The sequence below is a fragment of the Giraffa tippelskirchi genome, chromosome 6, assembly GCF_054371585.1.
Source record: "Giraffa tippelskirchi isolate mGirTip1 chromosome 6, T2T-mGirTip1v1.2.pri, whole genome shotgun sequence".
Classification (NCBI taxonomy): domain Eukaryota; kingdom Metazoa; phylum Chordata; class Mammalia; order Artiodactyla; family Giraffidae; genus Giraffa; species Giraffa tippelskirchi.
This window is the reverse complement of record NC_137280.1, coordinates 46,433,348-46,452,561: the sequence shown is the minus strand read 5'-3', so window position 1 is coordinate 46,452,561 and position 19,214 is coordinate 46,433,348. Positions and strand designations below refer to the sequence as shown.

Below are 19,214 nucleotides of genomic sequence, written 5' to 3'. Positions count from 1 at the left end.
CTTTATCGTATTTTTTTTTAAAGATTTTTTTGGTGTCTTTATTGAATTTGTTACAATATTGTTTCTAGATTACATTTTTGTTTTTTGGCCATGAGGCATATGGGGTCTTAGCTCCCTGACCAGGGATTGAACACATACTGGAAGGCAAAGTCTTAACCACTGGATTGCCAGGGAAGTCCCCACTTTATAGTAGTTATGTAATGCTTTTCCTTCTCTCATAAGTGCAAATACTTTAAAGCTTACCTCATGGCTCATCACCACAACGCTCCCCTGAAGGAAAGAGGTAGTTTTACAAACAACTGACCTGAGGCTCAGAGGTGAATTGAGTGTTCTGGAAGGTGGGGGAGAATGGTTGGGTCACTGAGCTGTAGACCCCTGTTTGGAGCTAGGACCGAATCATCATTAAACATATGTTACATCCTTTAATTCCCTTAAGAACCCAAAGAGGTGGGTATTATTATTATTACTAATTTGGTAGATTGGAGAAAATCACCCAAATCAGCCTGCTGACAATACTGGAATGAAACCGTGAAAGTGAAGTGAAAGTGTTAGTCATTCAGTCTATCGACTCTTTGCAACCCCATGGACTGTAGACTGCCAGGCTCCTCTGTCCATGGGATTTCCCAGGCAAGAATACTGGAGTGGTAGCCATTTCCTTCTCCAGGGGGTCTTCCTGACCCAGGGATCAAACTCTGGTCTCCTGCATTGCAGGCAAATTCTTTACCATCTGAGCCACCAGGGAAGCCATCTATCTGTGATATTCTAAACCATATTCTTTTGGCTTTACCATATTCTGATTTGCCAGTTCTAATGGATTAAAGAAGGTTCTGTGGAAGGAGTCTCAAGCATACCCAGTTATCCTGCCTGGTGCTGGTGGAGATGGGAGGAGTGGCATCTGGTACCGAACCAAAGCCTCACAGAAGGAAAGACTGTGATGAGCTTAATTTCTAAGAGACTCTCGTGAGACATACTATTGCACAACGCTCTGGCCTGTATTTTGAGGGCACTAGGGAAGGACTCTGAGAAAGGGTAGCTCTTTACAACTGCATGTAGCTTACATTTGTTTCCCTTCCTGCTGTTGCCAACTAGTATAACTAGCAAAGTAAACCAGAATGTGTCGCTTGCCCGCAAATATGCCTCTTTGACGTAAAAATTAATTTGAGTCCAAGGCAATTGAGCAGCAGCAAATGCAGGAGAAGTTCTGTTCACCTTTCCCTTTTCTGCCGAAAGACAGGATATAAATTCTCCTACTGGTGACAGAACTTTAGCCCAGAGACAGCACCAGAGGAATCTGCAAACAAGCCTTCCTGCTTCAGTTTCCTCTCATATAATTATTTCCCACAGTTGGCAGCCCTTGGAAACTTAAAACTGTTTTCCTTTGTCCTATTGTTTCTCTACAAGTTTATTGCTCTTCGTTGAAGACTCTGTGTAAGTTGGTGTTCTAAGTTGCCACTTGGAGTTACTTTTCACGAGCTATCTCCCATTATCATGTGCAGAGCCCATTAATAAACTGTTTTTCTCTTGTTAATTTGTCTGTTTAAGAGCCCCAGCTGAAAACCCAAGATGTGATGAGGTCAAGTTTTGCCTCTTCTACACTAGCTGTGGCTAATTTTCTGTTTCTCTCTTTTGCTATCTACCTGCTTCTTTATTTTGCCACAAGTTTCCTTTCTTAAAATGACATCCTCTCCTTATTTAAAAGGTTACTGTCATGAAACATGAAATGTAGTGGAAATATATTTGCCAGATGAGTGCCCAATCAGTGTATGATTGGCAAGTTGGTAGATTCTAGACAAGGATTTGGCAGCTCTGATCACCATAGACAGATGAAGACAGGATCAGCATTACTCTCAGTGAAAGGATAAATTGCATTGACTGGATTTATACCACAAACCACATTTCCTGTTTTAGTTTCTGAATGACAAATATTCCTTAGTTTTCTGCTTTTATGTCTGTGTTTAAATTTTCAATTTTCAGGATGAGGTTGCCAGATTTGAATCTTTTATGAAAACGGTTTCATTTTGTTTTGTGAATTACAGCTACACTGCATAATATAGGAGGTTTTCACATACACAAAGACATCAATGTTACATCAGAGCCCTAACGGGCTTGTCATTTTTGAGAGTGAACGTGATGGATACCTCTGAATCCGGATCCCAATTAGTCCCCAACATACCGCACCATTTCACCCTCCAGTTTCGATTGGCATCCACTCCACGGCAGCGAAACCTTGAGTTCCTCGACCTTGTTTTTCTCCAAAATCGATCCTAGACATAATTAAAAGAAAAGAGGTGCAGAATAAACACTTAAGAGGTTATCCTCATGCATTTTAGTAGTTCTTCAGTGAATGAATCACAGCAATGAGGGGCGGGGTATTTCCTCCAGGAATAAACAAGTCCACGGAGTGAGAAGAGGACAAGATGAGAATTGGAAACCCAGGTTCATGCTCCAATTCCTGCCACAGACTTCTCTCTTAGTTTCTCTTGGCCTCATTACTTCTCAGGCAAAATTGAATAAGCTGGACTAGACAAATGATTTTTCATAATTTATTTGGAAGGAGGCATCTTTTTTTAAACATGAAATCTTAAGCAAAAGACAAACATATATAAACAAAATCAGAAGGTTGATGCTGTGCTGGGGAAAGGAGTGGAAATCTTTCATAGCTCTGGAAGCACTAGGCCGGCTGCGCACCAAGCATCCTTCCTGCTTTAGGACAATTTTTCATTGATTTTTCAGTTGGATAGGCAAAGTGACTTACATTGGTCCAGCTAAAATGGTATCCATCAACGTTAAACACAGGCATGATATAGAAATACAGATGATTCAACATTTTTCTCATGGTTGGATCACTCCTATATGTTAGAAGAGCCTAAAAGACAGAGGTGACATGTTTCTTACAAATCAATCCCAAATAAAGATTTCAAAAAAAATATGAGAAATATTTCTATCTATGGGAAATACTACATATATTGAGTCGAAAAGTAACAAGCTAATATGAGCTATAATTTGACATCACATGTTCTTTCTTGAGACTTCTGTTTCAAACTATTTCTGATAACGTTTTAGCAAGGGTGCAAAACAGATTAATTGGGCAGCCTCTTGTAATATTTCAGATCTGGCTAAAGTTTAGGATGATTAAGAAGGCAGCAATTTAGATATGATTTTATATTATCAGTTCTTTTTAAGATTCCATTCGGTTGTGGACAAAACAATTACCTAAATATTTTGATATTCTTACATGATACATCACAACACAGGATAGTTATATGTGCCCCTTATTTGTTTATGTGTAATTGGTAGCAGACTCAAGTTTTGGAACTTACTGCGTGGACACTCTGTTCTTTCCTGACTTTTCTACAAAGAGTTTAAAGGACAGTTATTTATTATGTCACCTTCATCATGGTTCCTTTGAAATCTTGCTTCTGTGTGACTGATGCCAGGTTTGAAGATTCTGTACTATTTGGCCTCAAATAGAAAAGCATTAAATATGCTAAGTCAAGTTAAGAATATAAACATTTTGAGATACCATTCCTATGGAATGGACTTTTAAAATAAGTCCTTTTTTGATGTACGTTTGTCTATTTGTGATGTACGTTTGTCTATTTGTAAAGTACCTTAGACAAACATTTAGAATATTTGTAACAATGGCTGCCTTGGGGGAGGGAGACTGGGGGATAATGTATGGGAAAGATTATTACCTCTCATTTTATATCCATTTGGAGTGTTAGAATTTTTACCATATTAAAACAATTCAAAATCAAATAATTCTTAAATTATATCTTGCTTTGAAAAATTTAATACTTAAGTTTCAATTTTTCTTTACATCCAGGTATGTAGAATTTTTGAACCAATCATAAGTAGCATTCTATATTTACACTGAGAATTCTGTTAATAGAGAGCAGCAATCCAATGCAATCTATTATGAGAAACTATCACTATATTAGAAATAGTAATGAAAATATAGGGATATATTCAAGAACATAAGAAATGAGTTAAATACTATTTTATTAAATATAACTTAAATACTTATAAACTAATACAAGTTGACAAACATTGTTAATACAATTCTCTTTTGTTCTCCTTTAGGACTCAATAATTTGCTGGCCAAATAACTTCGGTAGAACTTTCATATGTGCTTGAATTTCTATTAACAGCCCAATGCTTCAAACTAGAGGAAAATTCCTGGTATGTGATCAGTTGTACATACCCTGGAATTTTGTTTTCCTCTAGTAAAAGGAGGTCCCCCAAAGCTTGGAGGAAGTCTGCTGGTGGGATGGCAGAGAGAATCATATGATTAGTTAACTTTTCTCCCTTAACGTTAGAGGGTTGTGGTTTTCTATGCCACTCTAGAGAGGAAGAAGAGATGGAAGGAAAGGAATTTGGAGCAGTAAGGCAGGAGTGAAGGGGTAGGAAAACGTCATAATTTCTCTCCCTTCTCTCATAGCACTGGGATCCATGGCTCATTCATCTCAGTCAAAACTGGGGAAGTCTCACCTCTTCCAAGCACAGAAAATGTGTTACATGTTAACACATTAAGCACTAGATTGTGCTGGAGACTTTCATGTGGACCTTCTCATTTTATTCTGCCTTCTCCTCCTCCAATGCAATTGACTGCCATACTTTTGTATTGGGGAGAATATTACTAACTTCATTTTTAAAAATCACAATATATTTTAAGCAAATAGAAAAAATACAGAGAAGAAATTACATCCACTACATCTTGTTGTATTTATCAAATCTTTTGAAAAGAAAATCAAGACATTATAGGTAAAACTAGAGCCCCCCCCCTTTTTTATCACTCTCAGATCCCATTTTCCTCCCCTCCTTCCATCAGTATCCTCAACTTGCCATTATCATTTTCTAATTTAGTACATACATGTGGATTCATGAACAATATATAATATATGTATGCTTTGAAATTTCATGCAAATGAGATCATGATATGCCAATCTTCAGTTTGCTTTTCTCTCCAATATTATATTTTGACACATATTAAGTTGACGATTTATTCATTTCTAACTGTTATCTGGAATTCCATTATAGGTAAATGCACACTTTATCTATCCCTTATTTTGTTGATGGACGGTTATGTTGTTTCTGATATTTCAGTGTTACAAGATTGGCAGTGAACATTCCTGCACATTTTCCCTAGACATGTGAAAGTTTCTTTATGATATAAATCTAGGAATAACTTGCTGGGTCATGGATTTCTGTGCCTTGCACTTTACTAAATGTTGCCATTTTTTGTCTAAATCAGTAAATCTTTTCATTATCAGTAATGAGAATTTCCATTGCTCTACAACTTGCCAACCCTTGGTTTTGTTCAGCTTTCAATGAAAAAAAAGTTAATGGGTATGAAAATATGTTTTGTTGTTTTACTTCCTATTTCCCTGATTACAATTTATATTGAACAGCATTTATATAATGATAGGCCATTCTAGGAATTGCTCACTCATATTATTGCCTATTTTTTCTATTAAACTCTCGTTCTTATATTCTGAATATTAGTCTTCATTTGGTTATGTGTGTCATGATCATCTTCCTTTGTTGTGGCTTATTGCTTCCTATGTTCGTGTCCTTGTATATAAGTTTTCAATATTATTACCATTAAATATATATGTTTTACTTAAGAACCCATCTCTGTTTTGAGATTATAAAGCTATTACCGTGTATTTTCTTCTTTAAAATATCTATTTTAAGTTTTTTTTTTTAAGACCTTAAAACTGCTAGAAATGATTTTTTACATGATGTTCAGTTGAGATTTATTAATTAATGTTTCCATTATGGAAGGCCAATGGCTCTCCTGTACTCACTCGGATGAGTCGGCTTTTCTCCAGTGAGTTAGTATGTCACCTCTGTTGAGTATCAAGTTTTCTTTCAAGGGAAGAATTGTTCTAATGCATTTTGGTTTATATCTATTCACCAAAACCACATCATGGTTTACCTAGAATCTGCTGAGTCTCATTGAATGTCTCCCACATTCAGTTCCATTTCAAAATTATCTTGGCTATTATTGACTCTTCCCCATTTATGTTAATTTTGAAACTGAGGTTGAGTACATGACAAATGTTCTGTTCTATACTAGGTTGTTTTTCTTGCCATTAATTGATATTGAATTTTAACAAATAATCTTTCTTCATATAGTAACATAATCATGTTGGTCAATTTCAAAAAGTAACTTTCTAACATTAAATCATCCCTGTGTTTCTGGGATAAGCCCACTAGGTTATGGTATACACTGTTATTATGTTGGCTGGATTTAGGTTGCTAATATTTACATCTATATTTTTGAGTGAGATAGACATACTTTTCATTCTTGTTTTGGTATCAGAGTTATTACTCTATTATTTGGGGAGTAAACCATCTAGGCCTACAGCAGAAAGGAATTAAATACAAAATAAAGATATAGTAGGGAAGATGTATCTTTAATTTCTGTTCCATTGGTTTCTGCTCTTTATTCTTTGTTTCTTTCATTGACTTTTTTTCTAATTTCTTAAGAGTTGAAAGCTTAGCTCATTAACTTGGGCACCTTTATTCTTTTTCTAATATATTTATTTAAAATTATAAATTCCTCTTCAGTAGTACCTTAGCTACATTTTATATGTTTTGGTATATAATAGTTTTGCTTCCATTCAGTTGCAAATATTGAAAAATTTCTTTGATTTCTTTAAACTATGAGTTATTTGTAAATATCTGTGTATTTTAAATCATGTAAAATAACCATCTTTTTTATGTGAGCTTTTTCAAAGTCACATTTTTATAAATAATTTCTAACAACTGCATTGTAGCCAGAGGAGATGATCTATGTGATATAGGTTCTTTGGTATCTCTTGAACTTTGCTTTCAGCCTAGTATATAGTCAATTTTTGCAAATGTTCCATTGGTGCTTGAAAACAATATGCATTCTTTAGTCACTGGGTATGTGTTCTATATGTGTTTATTAGATTAAGCTTATTAATTACACTGTTTTTATCAGCTATATTCTTACTAAAATTTTTGCCTGTCTGCTGTCTTCATCACTGAATTGTGTTTAAAAACTCAATTATTTTATTTTTTAGATTAATTTTTATCAGTGTATGCAATGTTATATTAGGTTCTACTGTACAGCAAAATGAGTCAGCGATGCATATACATATATCATGTCCCTTTGGACTTCCTTCCCATTCAGGTCACCTCAGTACATTAACTAGAGTTCCCTGTGCTATACAATATGTTCTCATTAGTTATCTATTTTATACATAGTATCAGTAGTGGATATGTGTCAATCCCAGTCTGCCCATTCCTCCCCCTGCCTTTCCCTTGGTAGCCATATATTTGGTCTCTACATCTGTCTTTATTTCTACTTTGCAAATGGGATTGATCATTTATACCATTTTTCTAGATTCCACAGATATGTGTTAATATACAATATTTGTTTTTCTCTTTCTGACTTACTTCTCTCTTCATGACACTCTCTCAGTCTATCCATGTCTCTACAAATGACCAATTATGTTCCTTTTTATGGCTGTGTAATATTTTGTTGTATATATGTACTACAACTTTTTTACCCATTCCTCTGTTGATGGACATTTATGTCGCTTCCATGTCCTAGTTATTGTAAGTAATGTTGCAGTGAACATGAGGGCTCGTGTATCTTCTTGAATTATGGTTTTCTCTGGGTATATGCCCAGGAGTGGGATTGCTGGGTCAAATGGTAGTTCTATTTTTAGTTCTTTGAGAAAACTTCATATTATTTTCCACAATGGCTGTGTCAATTTATACTTCCACCAACACTTTTTCCCACACCCTCTCCTGCATTTATTGTTTGTAGATTTTTTTATTTTGGCCATTCTGACCAGTGTGAGGTGATATCTCATTGTAGTTTTGATTTGCATTTCTCTGATGATAAGTGATGTTGAGAATCTTTTCCTGTGTTTTTTGACCATCTCTACGTCTTTGGAGAAAATGTATATCTAGGTCTTCTGCCCATCTTTCATTTGGGTTGTTTTTTAGACATTGAGTTGCATGAGCTGCTTGTGTATTTACAAGATTAATCCTTTGTCATTTGCTTTGTTTGCAAATATTTTCTCCCATTCTGAGGGTTGTATTTTCGTTTTGTTTATGGTTTCCTTTGCTGTGCAAAAGCCTTTAAGTTTAATTAGGTCACATTCATTAATTTTTGTTTTTATTACTCTAGGAGGTGAGTCTAAAAAGATCTTGCTGTGATTTATGTCAAAAAGTGTTCTATGTTTTCCTCTATGGGTTTTATAGCATCTGGCCTTACATTCAAGGCTTGAATCCATTTTGAATTTATTTCTGTGTATAGTATTAGGGAGACATTCCAGGTGGCTCAGTGATAAAGAATTTGCCTGCCAAGTAGGAGAGGTGCGTTTGATCTTTGGCTGGCAAGATCCCCTGGAGAAGGAAATGGCAACCCACTACATCATTCTTGCCTGGGAAATCCCATGGAGAGGAGCCTGGCATAGTCCTTGGGGTCACAAGAGTCAGACATGACTGAGGGACTAAAACAGTAAACAACATGGTGGTAGGGAATGTTCTGATTTCATTCTTTTACATGTAGCTTTCTAGTTTTCCCAGCACCACTTATTGAAGTCATTGTGTTTTCTCCCTTGTATATTATTGCCTCCTTTGTCATAGATTAGGTGGCCACAGATGTGTGAGTTTATCTCTGGGCTTTCTATCATGTTGTATTGATCTATATTTCTATTTTTGTGCCAGTGCTATACTCTCTTGATTACTGTAGCTTTGTAGTATACTCTGAAGTCAGGGAGCCTGATTCCTCCAGCTCTATTTGTCTTAAGACTCGTTTGGCTATTTGGAGACTTTTGTGTTTCCATACAAATTGTAAATTTTTTTGTTTTTAGTTCTGTGAAAAATACCATTGGTTGTTTGATAGGGATTGCATTGAATCTGTAGATAGCTTTGGGTAGTGGTCATTTTCACAAGATTCTTCCACTCCAAGAACATGGTATATTTCTCCATCTGTTCATGTCATCTTTGATTTCTTTCATCAGTGTCTTATAGTTTTCTATGTACAGGTCTTTTGCCTCCTTAGGTAGGTTTATTCCTAGGTATCTTATTCTTTTTGTTGCAATGGTAAATGGGATTGTTTCCTGAATTTCTCTTTCTGATCTTTCATTGTTAGTGTATAGGAATGCAAGATATTTCTGTATATTAATTTTGTATCCTGAGACTTTACTAAATTCATTCATTAGCCCTAGGAGTTTTCTGATGGCATCGTTAGGATTTCGTATGTATAATATCATGTTATCTGCAAAGATAACTTCTTCTCTCCAATTTGGATTCCTATTATTTATTTTTTATTTGCTTGTCATGGCAAGAACTTCCAAGACTATGTTGAGGTTGAGTAAAAGTGGTGAGAGTGGATCTCCTTGCTTGTTGCCGATCTTAGAGTAAATGCTTTCAGCTTTTCACCATTGAGAATAAGGTTTGCTGTGGGTTTGTCATATACGGACTTTATTTTGCTGATGTAGGTTCCCTTTAGGCCCACTTTCTGGAGAGCTTTTATCAATAATGCTTGTTGAATTTCATCAAAAGCTTTTCCTGCTCTATTGAGATGATCATATGGTTTTATTCTTTAATTTGTTAAAATGTATATAATATTGATTGATTTGCATATATTGAATCCTTGCATCCTTGGGATAAATCCCAACTGATCTCAGTGTATGATCTTTTTAACATATTGTTGGAGTTGGTTTGCTAGTATTTTGTTGAGTACTTTTGTGTCTATGTTCATCAATGATAATAGCCAGTAATTTTTTTTTTGTAATTTTGTCTGGTTTTGGTATTAAGGTGATGGTGGCCACAAAGAATGAGTTTGGGCATATTCCACTTCTAAAACCTCATTTTAAAATGATTTATCAACTTTTATTATAACTGTCAAGTGTTTTTATATATATTGAGGCCATTAACATGCCTTCGTTTTAAATTTCTTCATTTCCAAATAATGTATTAACTAAGGAAGCTGTTTCCTAGCATTCTTTTCTGGAGTGGATTTAATATTTGAGATGTGCTGGAACATGTTCTTCCTCTGACAAATAAACAGGGTGTCATTGTTTTGCATATGCTATATTTGTGATTTTTATAACTCTAAGAATTGCAGCCATTCTCCATCTGGTCAGACAAAATGAGAATGATCACAATGTGGTGACTGTTCAGTGCTGAATAGGACAATTCAGAAACCTTTCTTCAGTGCTTTAAATAATGGCTATAGATGGTTTCTTGTATGGTTTAGGTGAAGTTTCTAGGAAAAAAAAGATGGTCATGTGACATTCTATCATACTCTAACATCATACTATCATACTTAAAAGATGATCATGTGACTGTCTATCATACTCTAACATATGATAACCATAAAGAACATGGGGGCGTGCTTTCCTTCTAACATGTGGGACTCTTTTTAGCAATCAATTCCCACCATCCATACACACAGGAAAAGAGATACCTACTAATCGAGTTTCATCCTGGTTTTCCAAGTTTAATTTCTTGACTACTATTGTTGTTTACAAGGAAGATTTAAGTAGTCATGACCTGAAAGCCAGTCACAAAACCATGTTCCACACGCCTCATTGTGGCAGTCTTGAGGTACTACACTCACCTGCATCAATTCACTTAAAAATACTTTGCTGAGATGGATTTTAAGTTAAAAGGTACAGTTTTGAGTATAACATTCTGCTAGGAAAGTGATATGTTGTTATTAGGTTAAGGAATTTCTGAACTTAATGAAGAAAGACAAAGAATGAATCTATTTGGTACCTACCAAGACTACTTTGGCTTCCGCATAAATAGATGCATGTCATTTACCAGAATCAGAATCAGAATTCAGGAAATCAGTCCTGAATATTCGTTGGAAGGACTGATGCTGAAGCTGAAGCTCCAATAGTCTGGGCACCTGATGCGAAGAACCGACTCATTGGAAAAGACCCTGACGCTGGGAAAGATGGAAGGCAGGAGGAGAAGGGGACAGCGGAGGATGAGATGGTTGGATGGCATCACAGACTTGATGGACATGAGTTTGAGCAAGCTCCGGGAGTTGGTGATGGACAGGGAAGCCTGGCTGCATTCCGTGGGACAAAAAGTCAGACACAACTGAGTGACTAAACTGAACATATACCAGAATTCACCAAATAAACTTCAGTTAAATTCAAAGAAAAATTTTGCAATTATGAAAGTCTTTGTGTGGTAAGAGAAGGTTAGGCCCGAGAGTTTCCCCCTTTTCATTGTTTTTGGATTTATTTGGTTGGATGTTGCTTTCTTAGAACTCTATGGCAACCTGGAATGTGACACTGTTTTTAGAATCAGTGGTGCTGGCTTTTAAAAAGGCAGCTTTAAAATTTTTTCCATTATTTTTCTTCTAGAATCACTACCGAAGACCTAAAAATAACAAGCACATATTGAGTGAAGTGCATGCTGGGAGAACTAGCTGTTATAACTGAGGTCAGAGGAACAGCACAGTCACCAGTCAAGTTGAAGAGGGTTCTCACCTAGACTTGAGTGGAGTAAAACTATTTATGGTAGAAAAGAGTTGGAGCACCAAAGTGGGTGCATCTTGACACAAAGGAGTTATTTATGATGCAATAATTGGAGAATTAATTAGAGCAGGAGAGAGTTGCCAGGGAAATTTTTAAAAAGGGAGCTTAATGTATAAAGTCTTCAATGTCACACTGCGAGAAGCTCCTTAAATACAATATGGTAACTAAAATAATAGCTTGGAAGCAACGTGAACAAGGGCTCTGTGAATGAAGAATGGAGAACTGGAAAATCATATGCAAATCTAGTTATTTTTATACTTAATTAATTTATACTGAGAACCTCTCAGACTGGCTAGTCTAACAGGGCAGGTGACTATTGAAAAATGTTATCTATTAATCTATATTTTCTATTAAGAGATATGGATAAACATTTGAAATATTTTATACTACCTTAGCTGCATATTCATGCTACGTTTTCCTTAAATAAAACCACTTCACAGTTCTAGAATTTTTGTACTGAGACAGCCTAATAGCAATGGTTGGTTGCATTTAATCAGGGCCAACAGAGTAGAGGCCAGGACTGACTGGGTGGCATTGTTAAAACCTACTATGTAAGAATCATTAACCTACAAAAAGAAAGTATAGGCATCTTCACTTTGCATGGATCTGATATACACAAATTTGAGTAACCATGGTTTAGTTAAATAATAGCAGTCCTCCAAGTACAGTTCAGATTTGTTACTAGTGCTAGGTCTTAACTCTACAAACTTGTAAATTATAGCTGTGCATCAAGACCTGTGACAAAGTGTGCCACTTGTTTGAAAGTCTGTAGGTGTGTGATTGGCCACTGTGCGTGTGTTTACTCAGTTCACACACAGACAGCAAAGTGTGTAGCTGCGTTGCTCCCTTGTTTTCCAGTGAAAAAATTCATGTGGCATTTTGCAAGAATGCTAAGAGAGAATTGGCCAACAAGGCTTAAAGTGAAGCAATAATGCAGATAATTTAGAAGGGAAATTTGAATCAAATGTAAATGGGGTTATAGTAGAAATAGCTGACCACAGGAATATGGACACTGCCTTAGGTAGCCAGAGGAACTAAGTAAAGACAAACTCACTGATATAAATGAGGAAAATGGTTTTAATGGAAAGGAGGAAGGTGTTCCAGAAAAAACGACGCTATCAACATTTCACATTAAAGCAACTCTTGGAGATATTTTTTGACATCGAAAGCACAAGGAAAGGAAAAAAATAGTGGAATCTGATCAAAACTAAGAAAGGAGTATTATAATTTGCCAGAGTGTTAAAAAATGATGCTCACCTCATGTTGTAAGTTTTATAATGAGAAGCACTATCCAAACAACCTGTGGTAAAGATTTTTACAAAGAAATAAAACATTTAATTATCAGTATCTTTAATGTTTTAAATTACAGTGTAATGAGTGTTAGTTTCACTATTTTTGGTCATTCTCTTACATGCTTATAACAGAGTAAGAAAGTCTTTAATCTTTTGACAAAAATACATAAAGATCATAGAACAAACTTAATTTTCCCCATTAGTTATCAAGATAGATTTTTTATGGCTTCAGTTTGCATGGTCACTTCTACAGTCATACATTTCTGTGCCAGAAAAGTGAAGACTGCCTGTATAAACAGTGCCCAAAACATTCTCAAATGTTGAATAGTGAAGCACGATGGATGCAATGGCTTTCAGTTTAATTAAAGTGAATAAAAATTAATATAGAGCCTGCTATGTATAAGACATTATAAATTGAATTAAAAGGAAGAAAGAGCTTGGTTGGAGGATGCAGAAGATTAAAGAGAAGACTGGGGAGGGTGAGAAGGATAGGAGAATATAAGGAGTTAAAGGCACTAAAAGACTGGCAGAAAAATTAAAATACTGCAATTAAAAGGGATGGTAGTGGACAAAATCAGAGAATTTTTACAAATGCAGATCTATGAACTGTTTTTTATTATACCATTAAGAACAAAGACTTATTTGCTTACTCAACTGAACTTATTAGAAGTTTGGTCTGGACTTAGTAACCCTCTCAATTACTTATTCCCCAACCTTTGGTATATTTTATACAAAAAGGTTTATTCAATTTTTAGTGATACATTTCTTAACCAAAACTTTGAGTTTCACACCTACATTTGAGGGTTTATATTGTTTTTACCTTTAATTTCCGGTAAGACATAATGAGGGACTTCCTTCTAATGGTAAAGAACCCGCCTGCCAATTCAGGAGACATAAGAGATACAGGTTCGATCCCTGGGTTGGGAAGATCCCCTGGAAAAGGCCATGGCTACCCACTCCAGTATTCTTGCCTGGAGAATCCCATGGACAGAGGAGCCTGGCGTGCCATAGTCCATGGGATTGCAAAGAGTCGGACGTGACTTAGCAGCTCATTAACAACACCGCCAACAATTACATACTACCCTGAACCACAGGCCAGGTTTGGGCACCAGGATTAGCCATCCTCAGTGCCTATTGTAGATGGCTAGGAATGTGTGAATGGAGCTGGTTTTCCAGTGTAATCAGGACGGGCCTGAAAGTGTGAGGTTTCACATTGTATAACAGCAGCAGAATACCGTGATCCACCTGGGACATTAAGGAAGTTTTTTCTCTCTCTCCTCTCTCTTTCCCTCCTTTTGGCTACCATTCTGTTAAAGGACCAAATTAGATCCACCTATATAGTCTGCCTCTTCAAAGTCTGGAAGAACTTTCCATTTCAGAGCATTCTTGTCCCAGTTTTCCCATGGATCATCTTCTCACAAACCCTTGCTTTATCTTTGGTCTGCCACTAAGTTAAATCAAATTCAATCACTGATTTTAGAATGAAGTGAAAGTGAAAGTCACTCAGTCGTGTCTGACTCTTTGCGACCCCATGGTCTGTATAGTCCATGGAGTTCTCCAGGCCAGAATACTGAAGAGGGTCGCTTTTCCCTTCTCCAGGGGATCTTCCCAACCCAGGGATTGAACCCAGGTCTCCCACATTGCAAGCAGATTCTTTAACAGCTGAGCCACAAGGGAAGCCCGATTTTAAAATACCTGCAGGAATATATGACTCAAGCATAAATGAGTTTAGTTTGAGAATCAAACTATTCAGTTTTGACTGGGTTAAATTTGTTTAAAACATGTCATTTTGGGTTCTGTTTAATATAGAAAATATGGAAAATTCAAAAAAATAAGAAAATAAAAATCATAATTTTTTAGTATTTAGTATATTTCTTATGTATATGTATCTCATATATAGATTTTACCACATGGAAATTATAATGTCCATGCTGTTTTTTCCAGGTTGTAATAAGTATAAAAAGTTATTTAAAATTTTTTTTAAATTTATTTTTATTGGAGTATAGTTGCTTTACATTATTGTGTTAGTTTCTGCTATACGACAGTTAATCAGTAATGCACATACACATATCCACTCTTTATAAAATTCTATTTCCATATAGGTATTACAGAGTGTTGAGTAGAGTTCCCTGTTCTATACAGTAGCTTCTTATTAGTTATCTGTTTATATTATAGTGTGTGTATGTCAATTCCAATCTCCCAATTTATCAGTTCCCTGTCTCCAATCCCCCTTGGTAACCATAAGTTTGTTCTCTACATCTGTGACTCTGTTTTATAAATAGGTTTATGTGTACCATTTTTTTAGATTCCACATATAAATGATATTATATATTGTTATTATATATAAATGATATTATATAAATGACATTTGTTCTTTCCTGGCTTACTTCACTCAGTGTGGCAATCTCTAGGTCCATCTATGTTGCAAGTGGCATTATTTTATTCCTTTTTATGGCTGAATAATATTCCATTGTATATATGTACCACATCATCTTTTTCCATTCCTGTGTTGATGGACATTTAGATTGCTTCCATGTCCTGGCTATTGTAAATGATGCTGCAATGAATACTGGGGTACATGTATCTTTTTGAATTATGGTTTTATCTGGGTATATGTCTAGAAGTGGAATTGCTGGATCATATGGTACCTCTATTTTTTGTTTTTTTAAGGAGCCTCAACACTGTTCTCCAGAGTGACTGTACCAATTTATATTTCCACCAACTATGTAGGAAGGTTCCCTTTTATCCATATCATCTCCAGACTTTATTGTTTGTAGATGTTTTGATGATGGCCGTTTGACATGTGTGAGGTGATACATCATTTTAATTTGAATTTCTCTGATAACTAGTGATGTTGAGCATTTTTTCATATGCCTCTTGGCTGTCTGTATATCTTCTTTGGAAAAAATGTCTATTTAGGTCTTGTGCCCATTTTTTGATTAGGTTGTTTGTTGACATTGAGTTTTGTGAGCTGTTGTATATTTTAAAGATTACATTCTTGTTAGTCTCTTCATTTGAAAATATTTTCTTCCATTCTGAGGGTTGTCTTTTCATTTTGTTTAGGTTTCCTTTGCTATGTGTCCATGCTGGCTTTTGTTTATTTATTTATTTTTGATATAACAGCATGTCACAGGCATTTTTCCCATCCCAAATACTCCTTTAATATATTTAGTGAAGTCAGGGCTAGCAATCATTTCCTTTACAACTTTTCTGCTTTACTTTTATATTTGGAAATGTCTTACTTACTTGGAAATCAAATCAGTGTTTTCCAGAGTTACTTATTTTATATTCTTTAAACAAATATTTATTTATTTGGCTGCATGTGATCTTCGTTGTGGTATGTGGGATTTTTAGTTGTGGCATGTGAACTCTTGGTTGTGGCATGGGGGATCTAGTTCTCTGACCAGGGACTGAACCCCCAGATCTTCTGAATTGGGAGGGCAGTCTTAGCCACTGAACCATCAGGGAAGAGCCACTTATTCTATATTTTGTAAGTAAAGACTCTGGTCAAATTTGCCCTAGTGCACTTAAAGCTGGTGCGCTGGGACAACCCAGAGGGATGGGATGGGGAGGGAGGCGGGAGGGGGTTTCGGGATGGGGGCACACATGTACACCTGTGGCTGATTCATGTCAATGTATGGCAAAACCCACCACAATATTGTAAAGTAATTGGCCTCCAATTATAATAAATAACATAAAAAAATTTGCCTTAGCAATGTAGAAATATTTGAGGCAAAAATTAAGTTATGTACATAACTCTGAGCCAGCTAGCACCAGCTGTGGCTTGAGATACCCAGCCCTGGAGATCAATAATTTTAAACTCTCGAAAGTGCACAAAGCCCAATGACCTCATTTGATTGGAGATGATTCTGAGAAATGAGCAAATGCTATTCCATCTGCACTGCCAACAAAGAATTAAGTGGCTTTTTCACAATTAAGGGAAGAAAAAACATGAAAAATAAAAAGATGTTAAAAATAGGCTGCTGCTAAAAATTGCTTGCCTACCTCAACTACCATTATGATTCCCCTGAACTCGTGCCAGAGCTCAGAACAGGAACAGGGAAGTGAGTCTCATTAGACCTTGACTCAGGAGTGGAAATGTGATCAGGGAGATATAATAATGTTAAAAAAAAAAGACTAATAACTTTGAGGACATGGTGTAGATTAGTAAGACCAAATCCTACAGTCTGTGTGAGTAGATTCTAGTGCAATCTGAGACTGGCTGAAAAATTATTAAAGTTAGCCTTGGAAGCCAGAGTTTGGTCCAATAAAGAAAAATAAGAAAATACTCTAATGCATGAAAAGCATACCAGTATTAAAGGAGAGTTTAAGCAAGAAATACAATGATATATGAATGGAAGAAAGTAGGAGCCTAGAGTGAGGGCAACAAACTAGAAGTGCTTAGGGCAAAATTCTACACATGGACAGGAAGAGTGGATGTAAGGATGGAAAATAAAGAAAAGGTTTATATAGTTCAAATGAAAAAAATCATTCATTCATTCAGCCAAAGACTTATTAAGCACTTCTTTTTATGTGAAGGCAGCTTGCGAAGTTCTAGAACAGTACAAGTACTGTAATGTACATTATGTTAATGCTTCCCTCAATTCTGTTACTACAATTCTACTGGGGAGATGAGACACGAACACAGAAAGCAACAATAAAGAAAGTCTTTAGGAACTGATGACCAGCTTGATATGGGGATGAAAGTACAAGATGAGTCAAAGATAGCAAGATACTCAAGAGAATGATGAAACTGTGGGAGCATCAGCTGAAATGTTGGCAGTTTTATTAGTCTAAAGGGAAGAACCCACAACCACACTCCACTAAGCGAGTTAAATGACTGATGTAGTCAACAAGTAATTACTAAGTGTCTATCATGCACCAGCCCAGGCAGAGTGTATATTGGGGAGGGAGACAGGATTTTTAAAACTCTGTTCTCTTGCAACTTGATTCTCCTGAACCAAAAATAGGAAATACTCTCTGATGAGAGATTAAAGAGACTCCGTAAACAGAGTTGAGTATCTCAACCAAAAGAACCAATACCTGGTTTACATGTTTAATTTGGACAACAGAAATCCAAGAAAACATCCCAGTGATTTAGCCAACCATAAGAGAATTTTTTCAAATATTTTTCTTGAGTGTATCACTTCACCTGATAAGAGACAGAAAAAAAGTAGAGGACTGAAACTAGTTCACCACTTTTCTGAGTTCCTGTTCTGAGCTCTGGCATGAGTTCAGGGGAATCATAATGGTAGTTGAGGTAGGCAAGTGATTTTTAGCAGCAGTCTCAGATTGCACTAGAATCTACTCACACAGACTGTAGGATTTGGTCTTACTAATCTACACCATGTCCTCAAAGTTATTAGTCTTTTTTTTTTGAACATTATTATATCTCCCTGATCACATTTCCACTCCTGAGTCAAGGTCTAATGAGACTCACTTCCCCACAGATTTTTCCTAAAGCTTGTCATCTTTCAAAGTCGAATGGATTTCTCTGATTTAAAAAAAAAATTTTTTTTATACGGACCATTTTAAAACTCTTTATTGAATTTGTTACAATATTTCTTCTATTTTATGTTTTGGTTTTTTGGCCACGAGGCATGTGAGGTCTTAGCTTCCTCATCAGGGATCGAACCCACACTCTCCTGCATTGGAAGGTGAAGTCTTAACCACTGGATTGCCAGGAAAGTCCATCTCTGATTCTTGAATTCCTTCAGCTATTACAGTCAGTATAATTTAATCTCCAAAGATACACTGTTTTATGTTGTTTACTATTGTTTCCTGCACACAAATATTTCTTCTCAAATAAAATGTAGACTCCTTGAGGGCTGGACCATGACTTACACTTCTACTGACCCCACAATGCTGAAAATGTAGTGACCAACAAGAAATTGTTGGCTGATTAATATAAACATTCTCTAACAGGACCCTATTTAACACTGAGTTAAAGAAATAACAGCTTTATTGGGATATAATTCACACATTCTACAGTTCATCTTTTTGAAGTATACAATTAAGTGGCTTTTAATATATTCACAGAGTAATGCAACTGTCACCACTATATAATTTTAGAATACTTTCATCACCAAAAAAGACACTTCATATCCTTTGGGTATCAAACTCCCTGACCCCCTCATTTTCCTAGCCATAGGTAACCACTAATCTACTTTCTGTCTCTGTAAATTAGCCTGTTTTGGACATCGTGTACAAGAGGAATTGTGTACAATGTGGTCTTTTGTGGCTGCTTTTTTTCAGTTAGCTCAGTGCTTTCAAGGTTCATCTATGTTGTAGCATGTATCAACACTTCATTTCTTTTTTTTAATTGAGTAATTCATTTAAAAGTGTACAGTTCAGTGGTTTTTTAGTATGTTCA

At 35.9% G+C, this 19,214-nt stretch overlaps 1 protein-coding gene and 1 long non-coding RNA gene across 2 annotated transcripts in view; one reads left to right on the top strand and one right to left on the bottom strand.

The window, feature by feature from the left end:
• CPA6 (carboxypeptidase A6) overlaps positions 1–19,214 on the bottom strand; it is a 275,220-nt gene that overhangs the window by 44,160 nt on the left and 211,846 nt on the right. The window contains exons 7-8 of the mRNA XM_081503243.1: positions 2,756–2,866; positions 2,174–2,264 (exon numbers count right to left, since the gene is read on the bottom strand). Coding sequence (XP_081359369.1) covers positions 2,174–2,264; positions 2,756–2,866 — 202 coding nt within the window. The remainder of the gene's footprint in view (positions 1–2,173; positions 2,265–2,755; positions 2,867–19,214) is intronic.
• Positions 1–19,214, top strand: part of LOC145510966 (uncharacterized) — a 106,252-nt gene that overhangs the window by 41,664 nt on the left and 45,374 nt on the right. The window lies entirely within an intron of this gene.